At 41.5% G+C, this 19,304-nt stretch overlaps 2 protein-coding genes and 1 long non-coding RNA gene across 5 annotated transcripts; 1 reads left to right on the top strand and 2 right to left on the bottom strand.

The window, feature by feature from the left end:
• The first annotated feature begins 112 nt into the window (after positions 1–112).
• LOC122784247 lies at positions 113–18,842 on the top strand. Of its 3 annotated transcripts, none has more exons than XR_006362158.1 (3): positions 113–164; positions 9,886–10,069; positions 11,631–11,984. It is a non-coding gene; the product is annotated as an uncharacterized LOC122784247 (long non-coding RNA). The 3 variants fall into 3 exon arrangements; XR_006362160.1 differs by lacking the exon at positions 113–164 and adding an exon at positions 18,764–18,842 and having other exon boundaries at positions 9,571–10,069; positions 11,631–11,687; XR_006362159.1 differs by lacking the exon at positions 113–164 and having other exon boundaries at positions 9,571–10,069; positions 11,631–11,687; positions 11,759–11,984.
• Positions 2,938–4,827, bottom strand: thbd (thrombomodulin). The gene has a single exon (XM_044049406.1). The coding sequence runs from the start codon at positions 4,590–4,592 to the stop codon at positions 2,949–2,951; it is 1,644 nt and encodes a 547-aa protein (XP_043905341.1). The 5' UTR covers positions 4,593–4,827; the 3' UTR covers positions 2,938–2,948.
• Positions 5,516–8,605, bottom strand: LOC122784244 (thrombomodulin-like). Its single transcript, XM_044049404.1, has one exon. The coding sequence runs from the start codon at positions 8,425–8,427 to the stop codon at positions 6,775–6,777; it is 1,653 nt and encodes a 550-aa protein (XP_043905339.1). The 5' UTR covers positions 8,428–8,605; the 3' UTR covers positions 5,516–6,774.
• Positions 18,843–19,304: the final 462 nt, after the last annotated feature.

The following is a 19,304-nucleotide window of genomic DNA, read 5'->3' as shown; positions in this document are numbered from 1 at the left end:
GAACACACCTGACTTTGATTTGTATTTTTGCCGGAGCAGCAGGAGGAATGACACAATTTCCCATGTGTCTCAATCTTGTCTTTCGTCTTCCTCTTCTTCACAGTGGGAAACACTCTGAGCCGGTGGAGTGTTGCAACTAACGATGTCTCCAGACCAGATACCAGGTCAGTACACGTAAATAACCTAAACTAATATCACAACCCTGAGTCGTTGCCTATGTCAATATTCTTCTGAAACAGCCTTTTAGCATCTTTTTAAACTAATAACACAACAGTCCATGACATGACTCAGCTAAAATCCTGTTCCTGCTTTTATTCGACCACTATTGGACCTGTACCAACGCTCAGTATTGTATCAGCTCATCTCTAGTGAAGCAAACAGGCCCAACGCTGAGAGAGGGCCCCTGAAAACTGCTTATTACCTTCATCATTTTGTCCTTTTTCTTAGAACTATTAGGTCTATAACAAATGGAAGGCCACTGACTAGGAACTCAATGGTAATAGATATTAAATCATTTCACAAAACCACATTTTCTGCGCAGATAATTAAAAAATTATATATGATGACATTGAAAATGCCTTTTTCTTCTCAAAATGATTCATGACTGACATTGACATTTAAAGTGCAAGTAAAGCGACGACAAAAATCTTCGTTACCTCACGAGAAACTGTTACTAACCACCGTAACAAGTTTGAATGGGAAGAAAGTCACAAAAAAGACTCATGAGGAGCCAACTTCTGTAGTTCAGACTGAAGCAAGCAAACGTTGGGTTCCGTCAGTGTTTGTACAGAATATAAATATAAATGCTCCAGTACAAACATGCACAGAGCTCTTTTTTTATTTTTATTTTTATTTTTATTTTATTTCCTTCCCAGATCCAGGTGTCTCAGGCTCAACAGCAGCGTTGTAAATATTATTATATAACTAAACTAAACCAGTGGGGGAAGTATATTCCAAGCTTGTTCTGATTTATTTCAATGTATACAAACTCTGATATATAAACTCTTCTCAAATATGTTTACAACTGCACATACATCATTACACATACATACAATTCCTGCATTCTAATGAGTTCTAAACTTATGAGACACATAATGAATCAGACGTAAACACAAGTAAGTAATAGTTGTTGATCTATAAGGTCAATATTGTACATTTACAGGACAGAACGTTTGTTTTGCTGTATTTTAAAAAAGAAAGGAATTAAAAAACACGTTTTGATTGGTTTTTCAGTGGCAAGCAATGATTATTTTGGTTATTGATATTTTTTTTTGGCTAATTTGTCAATAAATCTATTAGTTAATAACCATAAACACCTGTATCGATGACTCATTTTGTCAACCAACTAAATAAACTCAGTTTTCTGTAGAGAAGCAAACGGAACACATTTTTATGACATAAAAACGTTTGAACCAATGAATCGTTATCAAAAACAGTTAAATATTGGTTATTAATCGATTCATCAATGCATTCTTGCAGCTCTAATAGTGTTTAACCCACCTGTGTGTTTATTATTCACTCGTATATTCCAGTTTATTTCCTTCAATTACAAACCATGTGAGGGGGAAACACACGCACTGCACTTCACTCTTTCTTCCACATGGTGGCGCAGTCAGCCTGTGGAAAACAAACACATGCACATTCTCATAACTGAACAAATGTTCACACACAACACAAAAGAAAAGTTCCATGTGGTTTTTATTTCACTGGATCTGTTGCATGAAATGTAGATGAAACTGCAGTGAGTTCAACAAAACCTTTAGCTGTTGTGTATGTGCGCTTGTTTTTTTAATCAGAGTTTATTATAGTGACCTATGACCTCAGCACATCTGTGTCTTCACATCGACCCCCATGTGGTGCTCAAGCCTCAAATTCCAAAATCCCTATAATATAATATCATATAATCCCTGTTTTGCTCTGCACAGACTGTAAACATGTCACGTTATGGGCAGCTTATATCTTCTTTTAATGTCTGCGACACAGTTGCAGAATTATGCCTTTGAAATTGTTGGGACATTGTTGACGTTTATGTAAAACGACTGTACCGGAATCGTCAAGTGATCATTTCTGCAGGACAGCGGCCATTTATTTACACACTCCTTCTATTTTTGACTTGTTCTGTGTTTTATGAAAACCTGAACCTGAACTCGGACAAATGTGCCAGGCGAGCTGGTAGAAGCGGCCTTAACACGATGACGACAGAGAAGCGACGCCTTCCAACATGCAGCTGTCTTTCGATTGGCCTGTTTTGTCCATTTGAAGTGACTTCTCCACGGAGCTCCTCGTTAGACGCCATCACTGTACACGTCGCTCTGATCATCGGTCTGATCGATTACAGATCTACCCGATTGTGTTCAGGGGGTGTTGACTCTTGGAAGTGGGAGGTGACGACACTCTCTCCAAAAGCTGAATACTTGCATGTCAGAAACAGTAGCTATTGTTTACTGTGGAAGCAGCAGAAGAAGAAGAAGAAGTCGACTGAATTCGACTGAACACTGCACAGGCCAAAAATACTTAGTGCACGAGTCCGTACGCACGCCACAATCGGATCATTTCATTTTGCATCCATGTAAAAAAACGGAATTGTAAATTCCAATCTGAACTTTTTTTCCTGGAATAGAGACTTTTTTTTACACGTAAACACAGTTAAACTAAGTCTAAACTAATCCTTGCATTACATCAGTGGGAATGCTGCGTCATGTTCTAACTCTGTTACACAGCAATATCTGACGTATGATTTTTTTTGTGCTGTACCTGACAGAAAAAAAATGTATTCCCTGAAATGATTTAGCTCAATATCAAAGTACAAAATTTGCCACTGGTGTGTTATTTTTCCCCCCTTATTCATAATTATGAGGGTGCCATTCATTCACTTGAGCCCCAGCCCCCTGAAGTGTCTGTGCACGGCCTTACATTCACTTTCTTTTCTCCCACACACAATGTTCACGTTAGGTGTCACTCGTCACGTGGTGTAAGCCGTGATCCTCGCCCTCGTGAGCCTTGAGCGCGCCTGCGCTCTGCATCTTCCGTGTGCGGTTGAGCAGGTGATGCAGGAGACAAACCACCAGCACGATGATGAAGGTGGTGAACATGATGATTGCAACGAAAGCCCCGGTTGACACTCCTGAAGGTCTCCTCGTGGGGGGTACATACGCTGTTGTTGTTGTTGTTGTTGTTGGAGGAGGAGGAGGAGTCGACGTATCTACATAACCTTCGATTATTTCGCACCTGTACTCACCCACCAGCCTGTATCCACGGTTGCACGAGCACACGTAGCCGCCGAATGTGTTTTTACAATTTTGGTCACAGTAAAAGAAGTCACACTCGTCTATGTCTAAGCAGAAGGTTTGATTTCCTCTCTCCTCCGCGATGTAACCGTCGGGACAGTAGCATTGGAACGGGTCGTTGGGGTCGCACTCGGCAGCGCACTCCTCCTCCCCGCAGTGAAGCTTACACCTGTGCGGGTCCTTCGGGTCCACTTGATACCCGGGATAACACGAGCACGTGTAGCTGCCGGGAGTGTTGGTGCATATGTGCTCGCACGGCGCGGCCGCGCACTCGTTCTCATCCGTGCACAGCGCGCCGCTGCTCTTGTATCCATCCTTGCACACGCACATGAACCCGCCCACGGTGTTTACGCACACGAACTCCTCGCCGGGACACTGCCGCTCATCCGTGCAGTCGTTTAAGTCCACGCACGAGCGGCCGTCCGCCGCCAGCTTGAAGCCGTGGTCGCACGTGCACGCGAAGACGTCCCCGTTCTGGTAGCAGGCGTGCTCGCAGCGCAGGTTTAGGCACGGGTGATCCGGCAGCACCTCGCAGGTGACTTGGTTTTCGGGGCTGACGTTTTGTCCCATGGGACAGTAACACGAGGGCACGTGTTTGGGGTCCACTGCGCATTTGTACTCGCAGCCGCCCTCTGCGATCTCACAGCTCCACGGCGCCTGCAGCCACTGCTGAGAGAAACACACGTATTTGATCTCTGATGGCACGCGGGTGGCGATGCTTCCAGGAGGCAGAGACAGCAAGTCCTCTCCTCCAAGTCCCATGGGGGTCATGTAGGTGACGGACTCACCCTCTGCAGCCGGGAGGCTTTTGCACGGCTCAGTGAAGCTGTACTCGCAGAGAAACCCGAGCGCCTGCCCGCCACATGGCTCCTGGGTCCATTTAAAGTCGCTCTTGCTGGAAACTGAGACGCAGCGATGAGCAGAGCAGCTGCTGTCAAAACTTGGCGCCCAGTTGAAGAAGTCGCTCTGACCGTCTTTGGTGACCCACTGGTAACCTCTGAGTCCATCCGCAGCAGCAGGGTCCGGGTCTGGACAGCCGCTGCTCAGATGCAAACCGATCCAGAACCGCCATGTTGTGTTTCCCAGCAAGATGTAAAGCATATCGTGTGACACGGAGGAGCGCACTGTCATTAAGTGACCGCGGTTGTCACTGCATTGTTTCTGGGCTGTCGTGAAATCGCTCGGGTCCTTGATCACAGCGAAACACTGGTTCCCAAAGCAGTAGCCGCTGTTCGGCTTCGTCCCGCCGGCTGTTTCCAGCAGAACCAACAACACGGCAACAAACAGCCCCGTTACATCCTTCATCTTTGAACCTCGGCGTGTGCTTTGACTTCCAGCGCGCTCCAGTTTTCCCGGATTAGATTTGTTTGTTCCGCAAAGTGTTTGGCACGCATGTGCTATAATCCATCAGCTCCATGATCCACGCAGAGGAAGGAAGTCGGTGTTAATCAGCCTGCTGGGCCGCTCACTCGCTCTCTACAAACTTTCCCCTCAGCTCCGCGGACCACATCCCCAATTACGCACGACTTTTTTACGCACGCACGTAAAAAGACGCGAGCACGCAAGGGTCTTTTTTTCTTTTCTTCGTAGCCCCTCCCAACTCTACTCCAGATAAAATGTCAGTGTAAAGTGTGAGCGCGAGTGTAAACCTTTACTTCACAGAATCTGAAATAATGTGTCAATCAGAGTGGAAACAAGAACAGAAGAGCACAGGGATTCATCACCTATATCATCTACTGAGAGTATGTTCTTAAAAACAAGAACACAACTTATTTACAATAAAGAAAAAGTGCCAGTATAAAGCACAAAGTACATTTTCAGAGTTAAAGTTGCACTAAAAGAGTTCGATTTGTGTTAAAGTAACAATTAAACAGTTGGGTTCAACACAGTTTGATCTTATTTGGAATTCGATTTATATTGACTCTTTTTTAGTTACTACAAAATGTACAAGTATATGAGCATCAACAGAATGAGTAAGTGAACTTAAATGAGTGAATATGTATATGTATGTATATATATACTGTATATAATCATGCAAGGCAGGACAATCAGCTGTTTTAGATGTGCTGTTTAGAACGTTTCCACGTTGTTTGGTTGTTTGGTTTTGTTAAGCTTGAAAATCAAAAAACTTTAAGGAGTTTTTCAGCGTCTATGAAAAGGTAACGTGACGCCTGCGGTCGTGGAAAAAGGAGCCGAAGTGTGAATGAAGGAAACACTGTTTCAGAACATAACTTTCACAACACCGTGAGTGTTTATTCTTTTCTTAAATTACAGTTTACAAAAAGGCCGTGATACATAGGAAGTGCATGGCTCTGTATGTCAGTGTAAATGCATTAGCAGCGCAGTTTCAATACATTCATGGTTTTTTTTGAACTCGCCTCTCGTGACGTGCGGGTCACGCAGAGGAGCTGACGTTACATTCAGTCTCGTGTTAATGTCAGTGGTAACAAAGTACACAGCTGTGACACGTCTGCCTTCATCTGGCACACGTGATCGACTTTGGACACTTTCACATGTGGGTTTTTGTCAGGCTGTGAAATGTACGACGCTCACAGTCATCACATGAAGAGTTTAAAACTCACATGTATCTACATTCAAATGTATTTTTCGTTTGCTTTTGTTTTAGATTATCTAAAGAATGTGGAGGAAAAATAATAATAAAAAAAGACCCAAAGCATTTTTCACCACTGCCTCACAAACAGTTCCCGTGGCAACCAGTGCATCCACGGAAAAAAATACAAAAAACAGTGGCGGTCCAGTGTCTTAGTGTTTTAGACTCCTTTTTATCAACGAGTTAAAAGTGTGACTTTATCAAAAGATAAAAAAAGGAAGCTCTAAATAAAATAGCATGATGATAAAATGTGTGTAAAACAAAAAAAGCATAATGAAATCGTATTCACACAGATAAAGGAATGTTTTCTTATATCTCAGGAAAAAAAACATGAATAAAAACATTTATAAAAAGGCACATTGAATGTTAAACAGCCGCGTACATGTAGACAGTGTAGATAAACAGTTGGGAGCGGTTAATCCATTCACTCCTGTGACAGTAACAAGACATGTGGTGTGCAATTATCTCTTTAACCAGCAAGTTTTGATCAAGTGATGAGTTGTTTGCTCGTATATAATATGTCAGAAAATGTATTTAAAATTTGAATAAAACCAAATTCATTTAACGTTCATTTAAATTTACTAGTCAATTAATAATCATAAACATTTTGGAGGAAAATGGAACACAATCGGACAAAAATGATTACACCTTCCATTTAGTACCATTACATACACATAAAAAAACCCACCTTTTGTTTCTTATATAACATTCTTCTGAGTGAGAACTCAACCACTGTGTAAACCTACACATTCAGAAACATGTGTCCTCCTCTTAAAAGTCTTATTTTTGAATTCATTTGATTAGAATTGAGAGATAAACTGTCTCCCATGAACGTTTTCCTAACAATATACATGTGAGTGAGTGTCAGTGGTGCGTTCACAGTCTCGACAGGTCGTTTTTGAGCTGTTTGTCGAAGGACAACCTCTTGTAGGTCTCTGTGGTCACCTGCTGCAGGTAGAACACATCTATGTCCGGGGCTCTGAAGGAGGGGAGCTCCACGCTGCGGCAGCGTCTCGCCATGTTCCGCACCACGAGACACAGCAGCACCGCGCACAGTGCCAGGAACATGCTGATGCCCAGGACGCTGCCGGTCTTTATGTAAGAGGGCAGCGTGGCTGGGTGAGAGCTGCTGTGTTTTGGGGGTGGAGAGGGTGAGTCATCGTCATCCCCATCCTCCTCCTCCTCATCCTCATCCTCCTCATCCTCCTCCTCCTCATCCTTGCCCTTCTCCTCTTCCCTGTCCCTGGCCGGGACACACCTGCCTTCCCCGTGCAGCTCGTACCCCTTGTCGCACGAGCACCTGTAGCTGCCAAATGAATTTTCACACTGGTGATCACACGCCCCCGACTCACACTCGTCAATGTCGGTGCAGTAGTCCGTGTCGTTCCTGCGGTCTTTGATGAAGCCACTGGGACAGAAACAGTTCAGCATCTTCTTGCCCTCCCTCTCCCCGTAGATGCACTCAGCCACACAGCTCTCCTCCTCGCAGAGGCGTAAACACTTGGTGGGGTCCAGGGGGGACACCTTGTACCGATCCCTGCACGCACACACATAGCTCCCGTTGGATTTCTTGCACCGCATGTGCTCGCACTTGGAGCACATGGAGAAATCCACGCACACGCCGTCCTCCCTGTCGTAGCCGTCTGTGCACGTGCACTCGTAGCCTCCGTCCGTGTTCAGACACTCCTCGCCCGCCCCCGTGCACGGATTGCCGTCCTTGCACTCGTCCACGTCCACGCACAGCTTCCTGTCCGGCGTCAGCATGTAGCCTGTGGCGCATGTGCGAGCAGTAGAGTCGCCCCCCTGTGGCTCGCTGGCGAAGGTGCAGGTGATGTTGTTGGGATGTAGAGTTTTTCCCGCGGGACAGGTGCAGGTGTTGGTTGTTCTGTTGCAGCTGGGATTGCAGCCGCCCTCCAGCACCTCACACCTCCACGGAGCCTGCAGCCACCTCCCTTGAAAACACAAATACTTTGCGTGTGGATGTTCAGCGCTAAACTGAAACTTTCTCACCACAGCGATGGTTCCTTCTGGAAGGTTTTCCGATTCTATGAGCTGCAAACCGATGTGTGCAGTGGTGAAAGTCACCAGCGTGTCTGCAGTGGTCTGCAGGCGACTGCAGGAACCCTGTAATGTGGTGCGGCACAGAAACCCGTCCTGCTTGTTACGGCACTGCTCCCGTGACACTGTGACGTTGTATGGCCCGGACACGGACACGGTGAAGCAGTGTTGACCCGCCGCTGCTTCGTCCACCGGGCTGTCGGTGCTGTTGCTGCGCAGCTCCAGCCAGTAACTACCGCTGCTGCCGCTCATCAAACCCGGGAGTGACATCTCTGCTTCCCGCAAAGTGAGTGCGAGCAACTGCGTGTTGGAGTCTGTGCAGCCTTTCTGCGCACCCGCAAAGTCCCGCGGCTCACGGTGGAGCCACAAACACGAAGCCCTGTCGCAGCGTATGCGCTGGGTCTGCGCCATGTCCTCCAGGCCGCAGAGGAAAACCACGCACAAAAGCGCAACTCGCGTTACAACAGTCATGATGTGAATGTTAGAAGAAGGAGCGACGATGGTTTAAACCGATCCAAAGACGATTCACCGACTGAGAAACTGAACATAGTCCCCATTTATAAAAGCTCACAGTCGAGGAAGGAAGTTCAGTCCTGGCCAGTTTTTGCCCAGCACTGATTGCTCAACCCCCAACTGTCCGAGCTGCTTATCAGAGAGTCTGGCCCACACACACATACAACACACGCACGCACACATACGCACACACGCACACACACGCACACGCACAATAAATAAAAATCGTCATCCTCGCCCATGAGTCAAGATGATAAATGAAAGGTTTGTCCAACAAAAACAGATTCATACTCTTTTAAACGTCATAAAGTAACAACTTGTCACCATTATGTCAGTGTTTTAAAATACTGTATATTTGTCTATATATATATATATGTATATTTGTCTGTATATATATATATATATATATGTACACACATATTTATTATATATAAAAAATCAGAATATTATATACAAGCAGCTGCTTGTAGAAAAAAATCTGGATATCTGAATACTGAGCTTAAGTATTAGTAATAATAATAATAATAACAATAATAATAATAATAATAATAATAATAATAATAATAATAATGAAATTTAAAGGCTTGGAGCAGCCCTGCTAAAGAATAAATAAGCAATTAGAAGTAATTGAGTTTAATAAAATACAATGGCAGTCTACACTGGATACAATACTCAAAATACAACAACCACAAACATTTAATCATAATAACAGTAATAATAATAATAACATATTTATTTATATGGTATTTACAAAATAAAGCTACAAATTGTATCATAAATAAAAATGCACACCTGAAATCACATGAAAAAGCACCTCAAACAATTAGCTTAGCATTCTCTTAACCCACTGTACATTTAAGTTACCTATTATATCCTAGTTTATCATTTTTATTGCTAATTTTATTGATGAATTGTTTTTTTTTTGTTCAACACTTTGTATTGCAATGAAAGGTACAAAATATATATAATATATATATATATATAATATAACCATATAATAACATTATAACAAATAATAATAAAAAAATCTATTTTGTACATTGTACATTTTCATTTTCAGGAAGCTACCCAGTGCTGCCCCCCACAGGTGAGAATCTGGAACAGTCAGAGGGCCTGTGATTAATGTGCGGAGTGACTCTTTAAAAAAAAAACCCACAACCTTAATAAAAAAGAAGCAAAAACTGGGGCGACGTGTCTACAGTTTATATTTAACATCTTTGTCTTAATCATTCTCAACATCCTGTTGGAAATTGCAAATTCTTTTTCAATATATTCCAGAATAGAAATGTGATTGTCAACCGCTGACTCACACTCTTTAAGGTGGACGGACTTCCTCGAGACACAGCAATAACTACAGCGGTAGAAAGACAATTGTTTGACTTACGGTCAAGTCTAATCCAACCATCTCTCCTCTAGAAATGACTGTATCTTCTCTAAGATTAGCCGAGCTGGCAGAGGAGGAAGAGAGGCGGAAGAGAGCAGCCTTCCATTTTCCTCAAGGGGGGAAGTGACTGGTCGTGGAGGAGGAAGTAGCAGAGGAGAGCAGGAAAAGGCGTCCCGTCGTCACAGGGTGCGGGGCGTGAACTCGACGGGGCGCGCGGTATGTAAACACGTTGTGTCTGTGTGTTCTCATTCCTTGAGCTGCTTGATTTCCAGGTGGAGTCTTGGTCGATGAGATCTGAAGGAATGTGATCACGTCTCAGTGGTTCCCACCCACATTGACACAGAGTGACTCAGTGGATGAAAGACAGACGAGAGGAACTGAGTGGTTTTGGATTTAGAGACCTGGATTCTGCATCATCAAACATCTTCCCCCATAGAATATACTGTTCAAATAATTTAGGGAACACCCAAATCACACATAAAGCGCCATGACTGAAATGTTTGGAATTTTTTGACAACAAAACAATGTAACGACTGTAATAATTCTTATTCTAGTAATTTATGATTTTGTTATTTCGAGCAGTGTCGATCGTTAACTCCTGCCTCACATGTCCGTGGTGAAGGCGTCAGTTGCATTGTGGTACGGTCAGGTCAGGGTGGAGCTGGACATTTCCCCGTCTGTCTTTCTCTTCATGTCCACACTCCCTTCTCATACAAATCTTGACGTCTCGTTGAGACAAACAGCCACAGAGAGCTGCTGGACGTCCTCCTTTGTTGTCTGTCTGTTGTTTTGTTGCCGTCGCACTCATACGACATCACGCTCACACTCCGCCTACCAAGTAAAGGCGCTGTTCTCAGTCACTAGCCTGACCCAGGGCTTTACCATGAGGGAAACACAGCTTATGTTGCTCTGCTAACCTTTAATAACCCCAAAAGCATCAAACCCACCAACTGTCGACCGTGTGTAATATTAAGGTGAAATTAAGGAAGTTACGCACATGTACAATATCCTGATTGTATGAATTATTGTTCTTCATTAACCAAAATGATCCTCGTTTTGGAGGACCACCGTGTTTGTACAGTAGCCCACAATGGACAAGCTGAACCTCTTATTAGTTTTGATGCTAACTGACGGCTACGACATTTTCCTAGATTTTAAGCACTGTACCTTTAAACACATGCAGCTCATGCTCCTTCTACCCAGGAGGCCCATGGCATCGTTTGCCAGGGCAGTAAGTGGAGAGCTACGCTAACTAGCGAGCCTGTGCACAGAACATGGTTTCTTTATAAAATAATAATAATAATAATAATAATAATAATAAGAACAATAACAATAATACATTCTATTTTGTTGGCACCTTTCTCGACACTCGATGTCAACAATGACGGACGGTGCAATGTGGTTATTGGAAGTTTACCAAAATACCTTAAGTTGAATAGAAACAGGCCTAGATGAAATAGATAATGCTACTTAAACACATTTTTTATGTATTTCCATTCATTTTATAATGTAAATTGATATGGTAGTGCAATCAGCATTTACATTTCATTTTAGTTATTTCATTTTATTTGGAAAACCTTGACAAAGTTACATAAAATGCCTCTAAAAGTCAGTTTACAAAGGCAAAAAACCTTTATTTTTCTTTATCGGTGCTGTTTCAGTGCCTTCTGATTTCCCCTCGTGAAAGGCGTGTGGAGGAATGGAATGGGGTGGAGGGGATGTGACCTTTGTTCATTCTGCAGAAATAAAAATAATCACTTCACTGTTTTCATTTCAGTAGCCACTGATGAAGTTTGCCGGGATTCCTGCCAGCATTGAGTGAGCCTTGATCGAGGTGAGATGCAGTGACACACACGTATGTGCAAAGTGTAACCATGTGGCAACACACTGTGACATGTTTTGCAGTTTGCCAGTCGTCATCCTGGATTTTTTTTGAAACCACAAGAGACCATATTTGGATGAGAGGAAACCAGTGTGACATCTGCTGTCAGTCACACCATGTCCTTGTATATTAGGCTACGTCCATACCAACCTGTTTTATTTAACCCTTTAACACCTGAGCCTCTGAACTGGAAGAATATTATCCTGTGAGTAAGTACTTTTGCCCATTTTTACAGAATAACTTTCTAAAGCTGGCAGTTATTTACAATTTACTGCATGTGGAAATAGTGTATTAATAGTTTAAAGGTGACATAGAATGCTTGTATCGCACATATATGTTAGTTATGGAGGTCTACTTACATATATTAACTTGTTTTCATGGTTAAAAACCTCCTAATCGCTGCAAACGAGCCAATCAAAATATCTCCTTACTGACGCTCTCGTCGGCCGCGCTGTTTCAGACCAAAACCACACCCCCAGAATGTGGACTGTGTTGTGATTGGCCAGTTACCTGGAAGTGACGTAATAGATAGGCCAGCTCTCAGATACACAGCTCCCCCTCTGGCACGGTGGATGCTCTGCATCTCAGCAGCTACAACGAGAGTAGTTCTTCTTCTTCTGCGGTTGAATGTACGCAACCGGATGTGGCGCTACGGTGGTGAGAGGAGTGGTGAGGATTTCTGATGACGACATCCAATTAAGGAAGTGCCGATCCGCTTCGCAGAGCCCAGGAAAACAATACAACACTATTTTCTCAGCAGTGGCTGAACTGTTTGTTCTGAAACTTTAGGGTTTCATAAACGAGGTAATGACGCCGATTTTAAAATTAAGAAAAACTAAAAGTTTTAAGGAGAAAAAAACACTGTAGTAAATAAAGAAATTTTTCCAACTCTCTCCTCTCACCGTAATAACCACATGTTGGCTTTGACTTGCAACTTCTCAACTTTCAGAAACGGGTTAAAAATTTGAAAGGGTTAAAAATGCATAAATTCTGCTCTGGATTCTAAGCTCTTCACATTACCCTGATATATTAGAGCCCCAGAATGCTGGAACATTTTTGTGTCTCAGTTATTCGCTGTGAACGAAAACACGCTATTATTTTGAGATTGGTTTGACATCGTTTTTGGCCCAAATATATAAATCCCTGCTCTGATTTTCACTATTTTCTTTCTCATCAGGGCCACACAGTGGGTAGCACTGTTGCCTCACAGTTGCTGGTTTGTATCCTGGTCCAGGTTTGCATGTTTCTCGCTCTGTGTGCTTGGGTTTTCTCCGGGTTCTTCCCACATTGTCCAAAAACATGCAGAGTGAGTGTGTGAGTGAATGGTTGTTTGTCTCTATGATGGACTGGCGACCTGTGTGTGCCCTGCCTTTCACCCTATGTCGGCTGGGATTGGCACCAGCAACCCTCATGCGGAGGATACAGCGTAGACAATAGTTGGATGGATGTTTGTCATTAGTAGCCCTTACTGAAGACAGAAGCAACTTCCTGTTTACTCTTTGTGGGATACCATACCATAGCAAATGGTCACATGATAGCCCTGCATATTTTCCAAAATAAAATTATAGTATGATTATAGTATGTCAGGAGTGGGTGACATCTAAAGAAACACATAAAGTACCTTAAAAGTAAAAGTTTTTATGTAATATTACTTAAGTAAAGGTCTTAAGGTACATGACATTTACTGTATTTAAGTATCAAAAGTCATTTTCTGATACAAAAGGTACTCGCGTTTTAGAAGTAAAAGTAAGGTGAGGAGGAAAGATTGAACCATACCAGCTCAGTGGTAGGGCCCAGTTGTCTTTCAACTGGGTGGTTGTGGGTTCAATTCCTGGCTCTGCTAGTCCATATGTGTCCTTGAGCAAGACACTTAACCTCATGTCAAAGCGTGTGAATGTGTGAATGGCAGAACTGTATTGTAAAGCAGCTCAAGACGAGAAAAGCTTTATATAAATACAGACCATAATACCAACTCGTCTTCTTCTGATTTTATTGGGTAGTAACAAAGGGAGTTAGAGTAAAAGTACAAGTTGCTGGAATATAAATAACAAAGTAAAAGTACAGATGTGTGACTGATGTACTTTATTACATTCCAACACTTTATTGTAAACATGACTGTGACTATATTTCATTAGAGTCTGGCTCCATGTCTGTGGATGTAAACACCTGTCAGTGCAGCACATGATGATCTTCAGGTCGATGGACTTTCTTCAGAAACTCTTTCACACACCAACATAATGTTCCAGCTCACTCAAGTATATCCCCTCACCTGTTGTCACACCCCTTTAAAGGTCATTACATCATTATAATCATTATAATAACAACAGTGTAGCCTACTTAACAGGATCATAACTTTGTAATTGACGTGGTAAACATTTGTCAGACACAGTGCAGCTCTGGCAACACTTCAGCTCAACCCGACATCACATGGAAGGAATTATGTCAGCACACAAACACTCTGCCTGTGTAGGAGTAACAAGGAAAATGCCCAACAACAGAGACCAGAAAAAAGACAGAAAAGCCAAAGCAGAAGCTTCGTGAAGACACGGGGTCAACAGTGTCCTGCAGACACACTCATGTTTGAATTAACAAAAAAAAGCAGTATTGAATTATTTTAAGTTATTGGATAAACAAAAATAGTTTGAGGAATTTTGTATATTAATTGCAGTTTGCAGCTTTCTTTGTTATACTGTATGTACAGAATGCAGCATGTACATTACATTACATTACATTACATTATATTGTATTGTATTGTATTGTATTGTATTGTATTGTATTATATTATATTACATGATATTATATTATATTATATTATATCATATCATATCATATCATATCATATCATATCATATCATATCATATCATATCATATCATATGATATGATATGATATGATATGATATGATATGATATTATATTATATTATATTATATTATATTACATGATATTATATTATATTATATTATATTATATTATATTATATTATATTATATTATATTATATTATATCATATCATATCATATTATATTATATTATATTACATGATATTATATTATATTATATTATATTATATTATATTATATTATATTATATTATATTGTGCATTCTAGGGTAATGAAAATGCTACAGAAGTTTTAGTTGATAGCAATTAGCATGTTTAAATTGAATGGTAATTGTAAATCCTAAAGCTGCAGTACATAACTGGCTTTTTTGTGTGATGTTTTCATTATGACTGGTCTTTGTGAATAGAAATGATGTAACAGGAATTTCATGCTGATTGCTTTGTCTGAAAACAGACTCTGCCAAGCAACACTATCAGACCAGAGTGAGGGAGTGTTTGTGTGTATATAGCTACAGTGCAGGGACGGGCGGGACAGGAAGCATTTATGTTGGCAAACTGCTGAACGAGTGGGTTCTTTGAGGAGCTCAACTCACTTCTGAAAGTTTTCCTGGATGCTTTCTTGTGTTTTCACTCTGTTTACAGTTTTCTTCCTGTGCTAGTGCAACGTTTCTGGAAATATTGGCAGGCAGCGCAAGATCTAAACCCCACCATTCTGAGAGTCACGTGGAGCTGATTTGACAATTCTTTGACTGTCGTATTATATTTTTAATTTAATTTAAAAGTTAGGCACGATAGTTTTGAATAGCGAAAGCTATTCGGCTCAGATTGTCTCTGCAGCAAATTCTCCATTCTGTGTGGATCGAACCTGGCCGTGACGCACCAAACTATAGTAAAAGAACAAATGTGGTTTTCCTAACCTTTAACCTAAAGTAATGTTTTACAACATTGCACGTGAGAGTGCCGTCACCAGCCGAGGAGGAAAAGGGAGGTGTTTCCATATCCTGGATGAGGATGAAAGAAGGGTTAATTCATCAATGCCCTTACACACACAGACACACACACACACAGACACACACAGACACACACACACACACAGTCTTCACCTTAAAAGGTATTAATAATGACAATATTGTCTCTCTGTTTACATCTCAGATGTGGAGGTTATGTCGGCTTATACAAAGGTCATACAATACATTAACAGGTTTATTGAAGGTTACACTTTTTAAAATTAGATTTAAAGATAAAAATTTGACATTTTCATTTTCTGTATTTCAGTATGGCTCCCTGGACACTCCTTGGGTTAGACAATCCCCGTCTATAAACCCGTTCTCTCAGTAAATGTCTCTATACTGCTGAATTCTCTGACTTATGACTGTCTATGTAACTCACAACTAAGTATTTTACTTTAGTACTTTAGTATCATGCACAGCAGAACTGCTTCATCTTAAATATGGATTTAGTTCTTTTAAAAACAATAAAAAAGGTTCTTAATTGCGATGTATGAGATACCTTTTACACACAAAGTTTACCAGTTTGAAAACCGCTCACTCTCCTGCACCAAAATCCAGCCTCTTTTTGTTTGTTTGTGTCACTTGTTGAAAATCTGGTTTAGCTGCAGGGAGTTCTAACACTGAAGTCACAAAAGAACACATTTAAACTCCGTGATGAAGGCAGCAGTGAATCAACAACTCTGACTTTCCTCAGCAACACAAACGTCTGTTTCTAACCACAAAAGGCTATTTAAGAGGGAGACGAAGTGGCAAAGACAGCGTTGACTTAAGCTTAAGCTGAAGCTGTAGATTTGATCCGGCCCTGTTTAGTTCAAATTTGAACAAACTAAAATCAGTTTCTGCTCGTGTCCTCACTGTTTTCAGTAAGCGCGCGTCTCCGTGTCTCAGCACAAACCCTCACACAGTCCAAAGGCACGGGAGGGTTAAACTTGCCCAGCATGAGATCCAGAGATAGATTGTCAATTCCAGTCAATTCCTGGCACTTTTCCACAGTTTTCTGTGCTGACTGTGAATTCCCGTTAACGAGAACTTCCAAAGAAATTAACAGCCGATAATCTCACTTTTCCTATTGCGTGACTATTGCACAGAAGCCCCTTCCTCCCTGAGAAATCCACTCCTAGTTTTGTCAAATCTCAGTGTGTGTGCAGTCTGAATTCTATTCTGAACTGACAGAGGTGGGTAGAGTAGCCAAAAAAATGACTCAAGTAAAAGTACTGTTACTTTAAGATATTAATGACTTAATATTACTTACTAATTAGGATTATCCAATTCCGATATTCAGATACGAGTGTAAACCCGGAGACCGGAGCCTTGGTGTCGGACACAGTAAACATCGAGCCACTGGCTGCATTTGATTGGTCAGCCATAGCCAACAGGGAGAGAAATGGGTCACGCATGTAATTACAAAAACAAAAGATATTAAAAAATAAAGTAACGGCCGTCACTTAGCCAAATGGAATGTTTTAAAAATACCGTTCTTTCTTCAAATATATACTCAAGTAAAAGGAAAAGTATGTTGCAATAAAACTACTTCCAACATTACAATTTGTACAATAAGTTACTCAAGTATTTGTAACGGAGTAAATGTAGCGCGTTACTTCGACCTCTGGACCCACACAACATGATGTTAAAGGAAAAACCTCGGCCTTAATTTAAATCCGCTTGTCTCAGCTATAGACGCAGTTTTAAAGTCTTCTGGCAGCGTCTTGCTTTTCTTCTCGGACCCTCGCTGACCTTTGAGGATCTTGCTCTGAGGATATTGTGTTTCACCATGTGAGACATGCAGATAATATGAGCTGTGTAAATCATGTCCTGTATTGAGGCGTGTAGAGGGGAAAGGTAAATCCACCGCCTCAATGGCAGGAAATGCCCCCCAGGGACTCCTGATATCAAAAAAAGCAAACTCTATTTCATCTTTGTCATCTTTACCGTCTGTGTTTTCTCTCTCATTGACTCTGTGTTTGGTACACGAAGCATGATAAAACAAAAGAGTAGTATAATAACAAACTCCTACTTCTCTGGAAACATAGTTACGATCATTTAAAAATGGAAATTTAAATACTGGAATGAGAACAAAGAGATTTAAAGTCTTTCTCCATATCTGACTTGCACTGAAGGACGTGTTTGTGTTCTCGGGAGCAGAGGCTCTGAGGTTATGAAAGACACTTGGAGTCAAACACAGGAAATTATTGCCCGAAAATATGTGTCTCGGGTTTTCCTGTATAAATCACACAGATAGTTTTGTAATCCGCTTTAAATGAGTCGTTACAACTGGTATTATATGAACCTAAAAAAACATTTTCTTGAGTGATTGAAGAGCAATCTTTCTGACTTTCAGTCTCAGATTTGGTCTGTTTTCGCTGTGACTGCAGTAAAACAAGGATTCATTAACTGGTGATGGCAACACAAGCTGTAAACATTATTATTTTATCATGGTTTTTCCCGTGTATTCATTAGTGGGTCACTAAACTGAGAAGAATTGACTCACACTTCTGGAGAAACTGTGAAAAAGTGAAGAACTCTCGACTCCCAGATGAAATCAACACATCACACACAAGAACACACAACTGTACTATTAGCATACTCACATATACATATTCAGTTTATTTTTGTTGTCGTCACCTGTTGACTTGGAAAGCTTTTGACAGCAATGTTTAGTCGTGTTTTTGACACTTGGTGTGTGTTAAAATCATAAAAAATACCCACCTACATGTGTACTAAAGGCCTAAAACTCGCCATACCTTTACCTTAACGTTACATTTTAATCATAAAAGCAGGAAATATGGAGAATAATGATCGTTTCTGGAGTTTATTTTGGTTAAATAGCATTGTTGATGGAATGAGAATGACACTGAAAACTTCTTTGCTTAGTGTTTCTAATCCCTGCTCCAGTTAATCTACAGGGAAAAACACATGCATTGCTTCATTATTATATATTTATAACTTGTAAAAACATCAGACTAGGAATCTGAATCTGTCTGTGGATCAGTGACAACAATCCAAGAGCCCATAAATCCATATTAGCACCTGATGTGAAGCTGGATTTGAGTCCCATCTCTAATCATTCCCTCATGCCTCTTGAGCACAGCCATGTTGTGTCTGTGAGGCAGCAGGAACAGCAGCGTCGGATGATTCATTCTCATCTATTTAATTCAAATTACTGATTTCTTTGGACAGGGGAAGAATGGATCCTTGCCTCGGTGAGCTCAGAGCACCCACCACTCTTCTCCGTTGGATGGACTCTGTTCATGCCACAGTGAGTATCTGGAATCTCCTGGCCTCATCTCACATAAAGCCAGATTATTCCCAGTCCCAGTGGAGGAATGTGTCCTCTCAGAGACTCCGAGTGTTTGTCTGATCGTCACTTTATGTGAATCTTTCAGTGAATCACGGCACCTCTGCCTGTTATCATTTATGTCTTATAAGAGCAGAGGACTATGCATAAAATAGTCTCGTCCCCCTTTTTAAGTCCATCGAGAAAATCAGCAATTTTACATCACGTCACACTCGAGTTGTTGATCCGCTGTTGCCTCCATCAGTAAGTTGAAATGAGTTATTTTGAAAGTCTTGGATTTATAAGAGGGTGAGCAGTTTACCGAGTGACACAAACTTCAGTTTCTGGTCAGAAAGGATTGTCTAACAGTGAGATGAAGCAGTGAAAATGAGTTTTTCCTTCGTTCCCAGTGAAAGCATGCCTCCTTGTCCTTGCAGGGGTCAG

Source organism: Solea senegalensis, linkage group LG17, assembly GCF_019176455.1.
Source record: "Solea senegalensis isolate Sse05_10M linkage group LG17, IFAPA_SoseM_1, whole genome shotgun sequence".
In the NCBI taxonomy this organism is placed as follows: domain Eukaryota; kingdom Metazoa; phylum Chordata; class Actinopteri; order Pleuronectiformes; family Soleidae; genus Solea; species Solea senegalensis.
The sequence above is the reverse complement of the archived record's forward strand: the minus strand, read 5'-3'. Positions and strand labels throughout refer to the sequence as shown.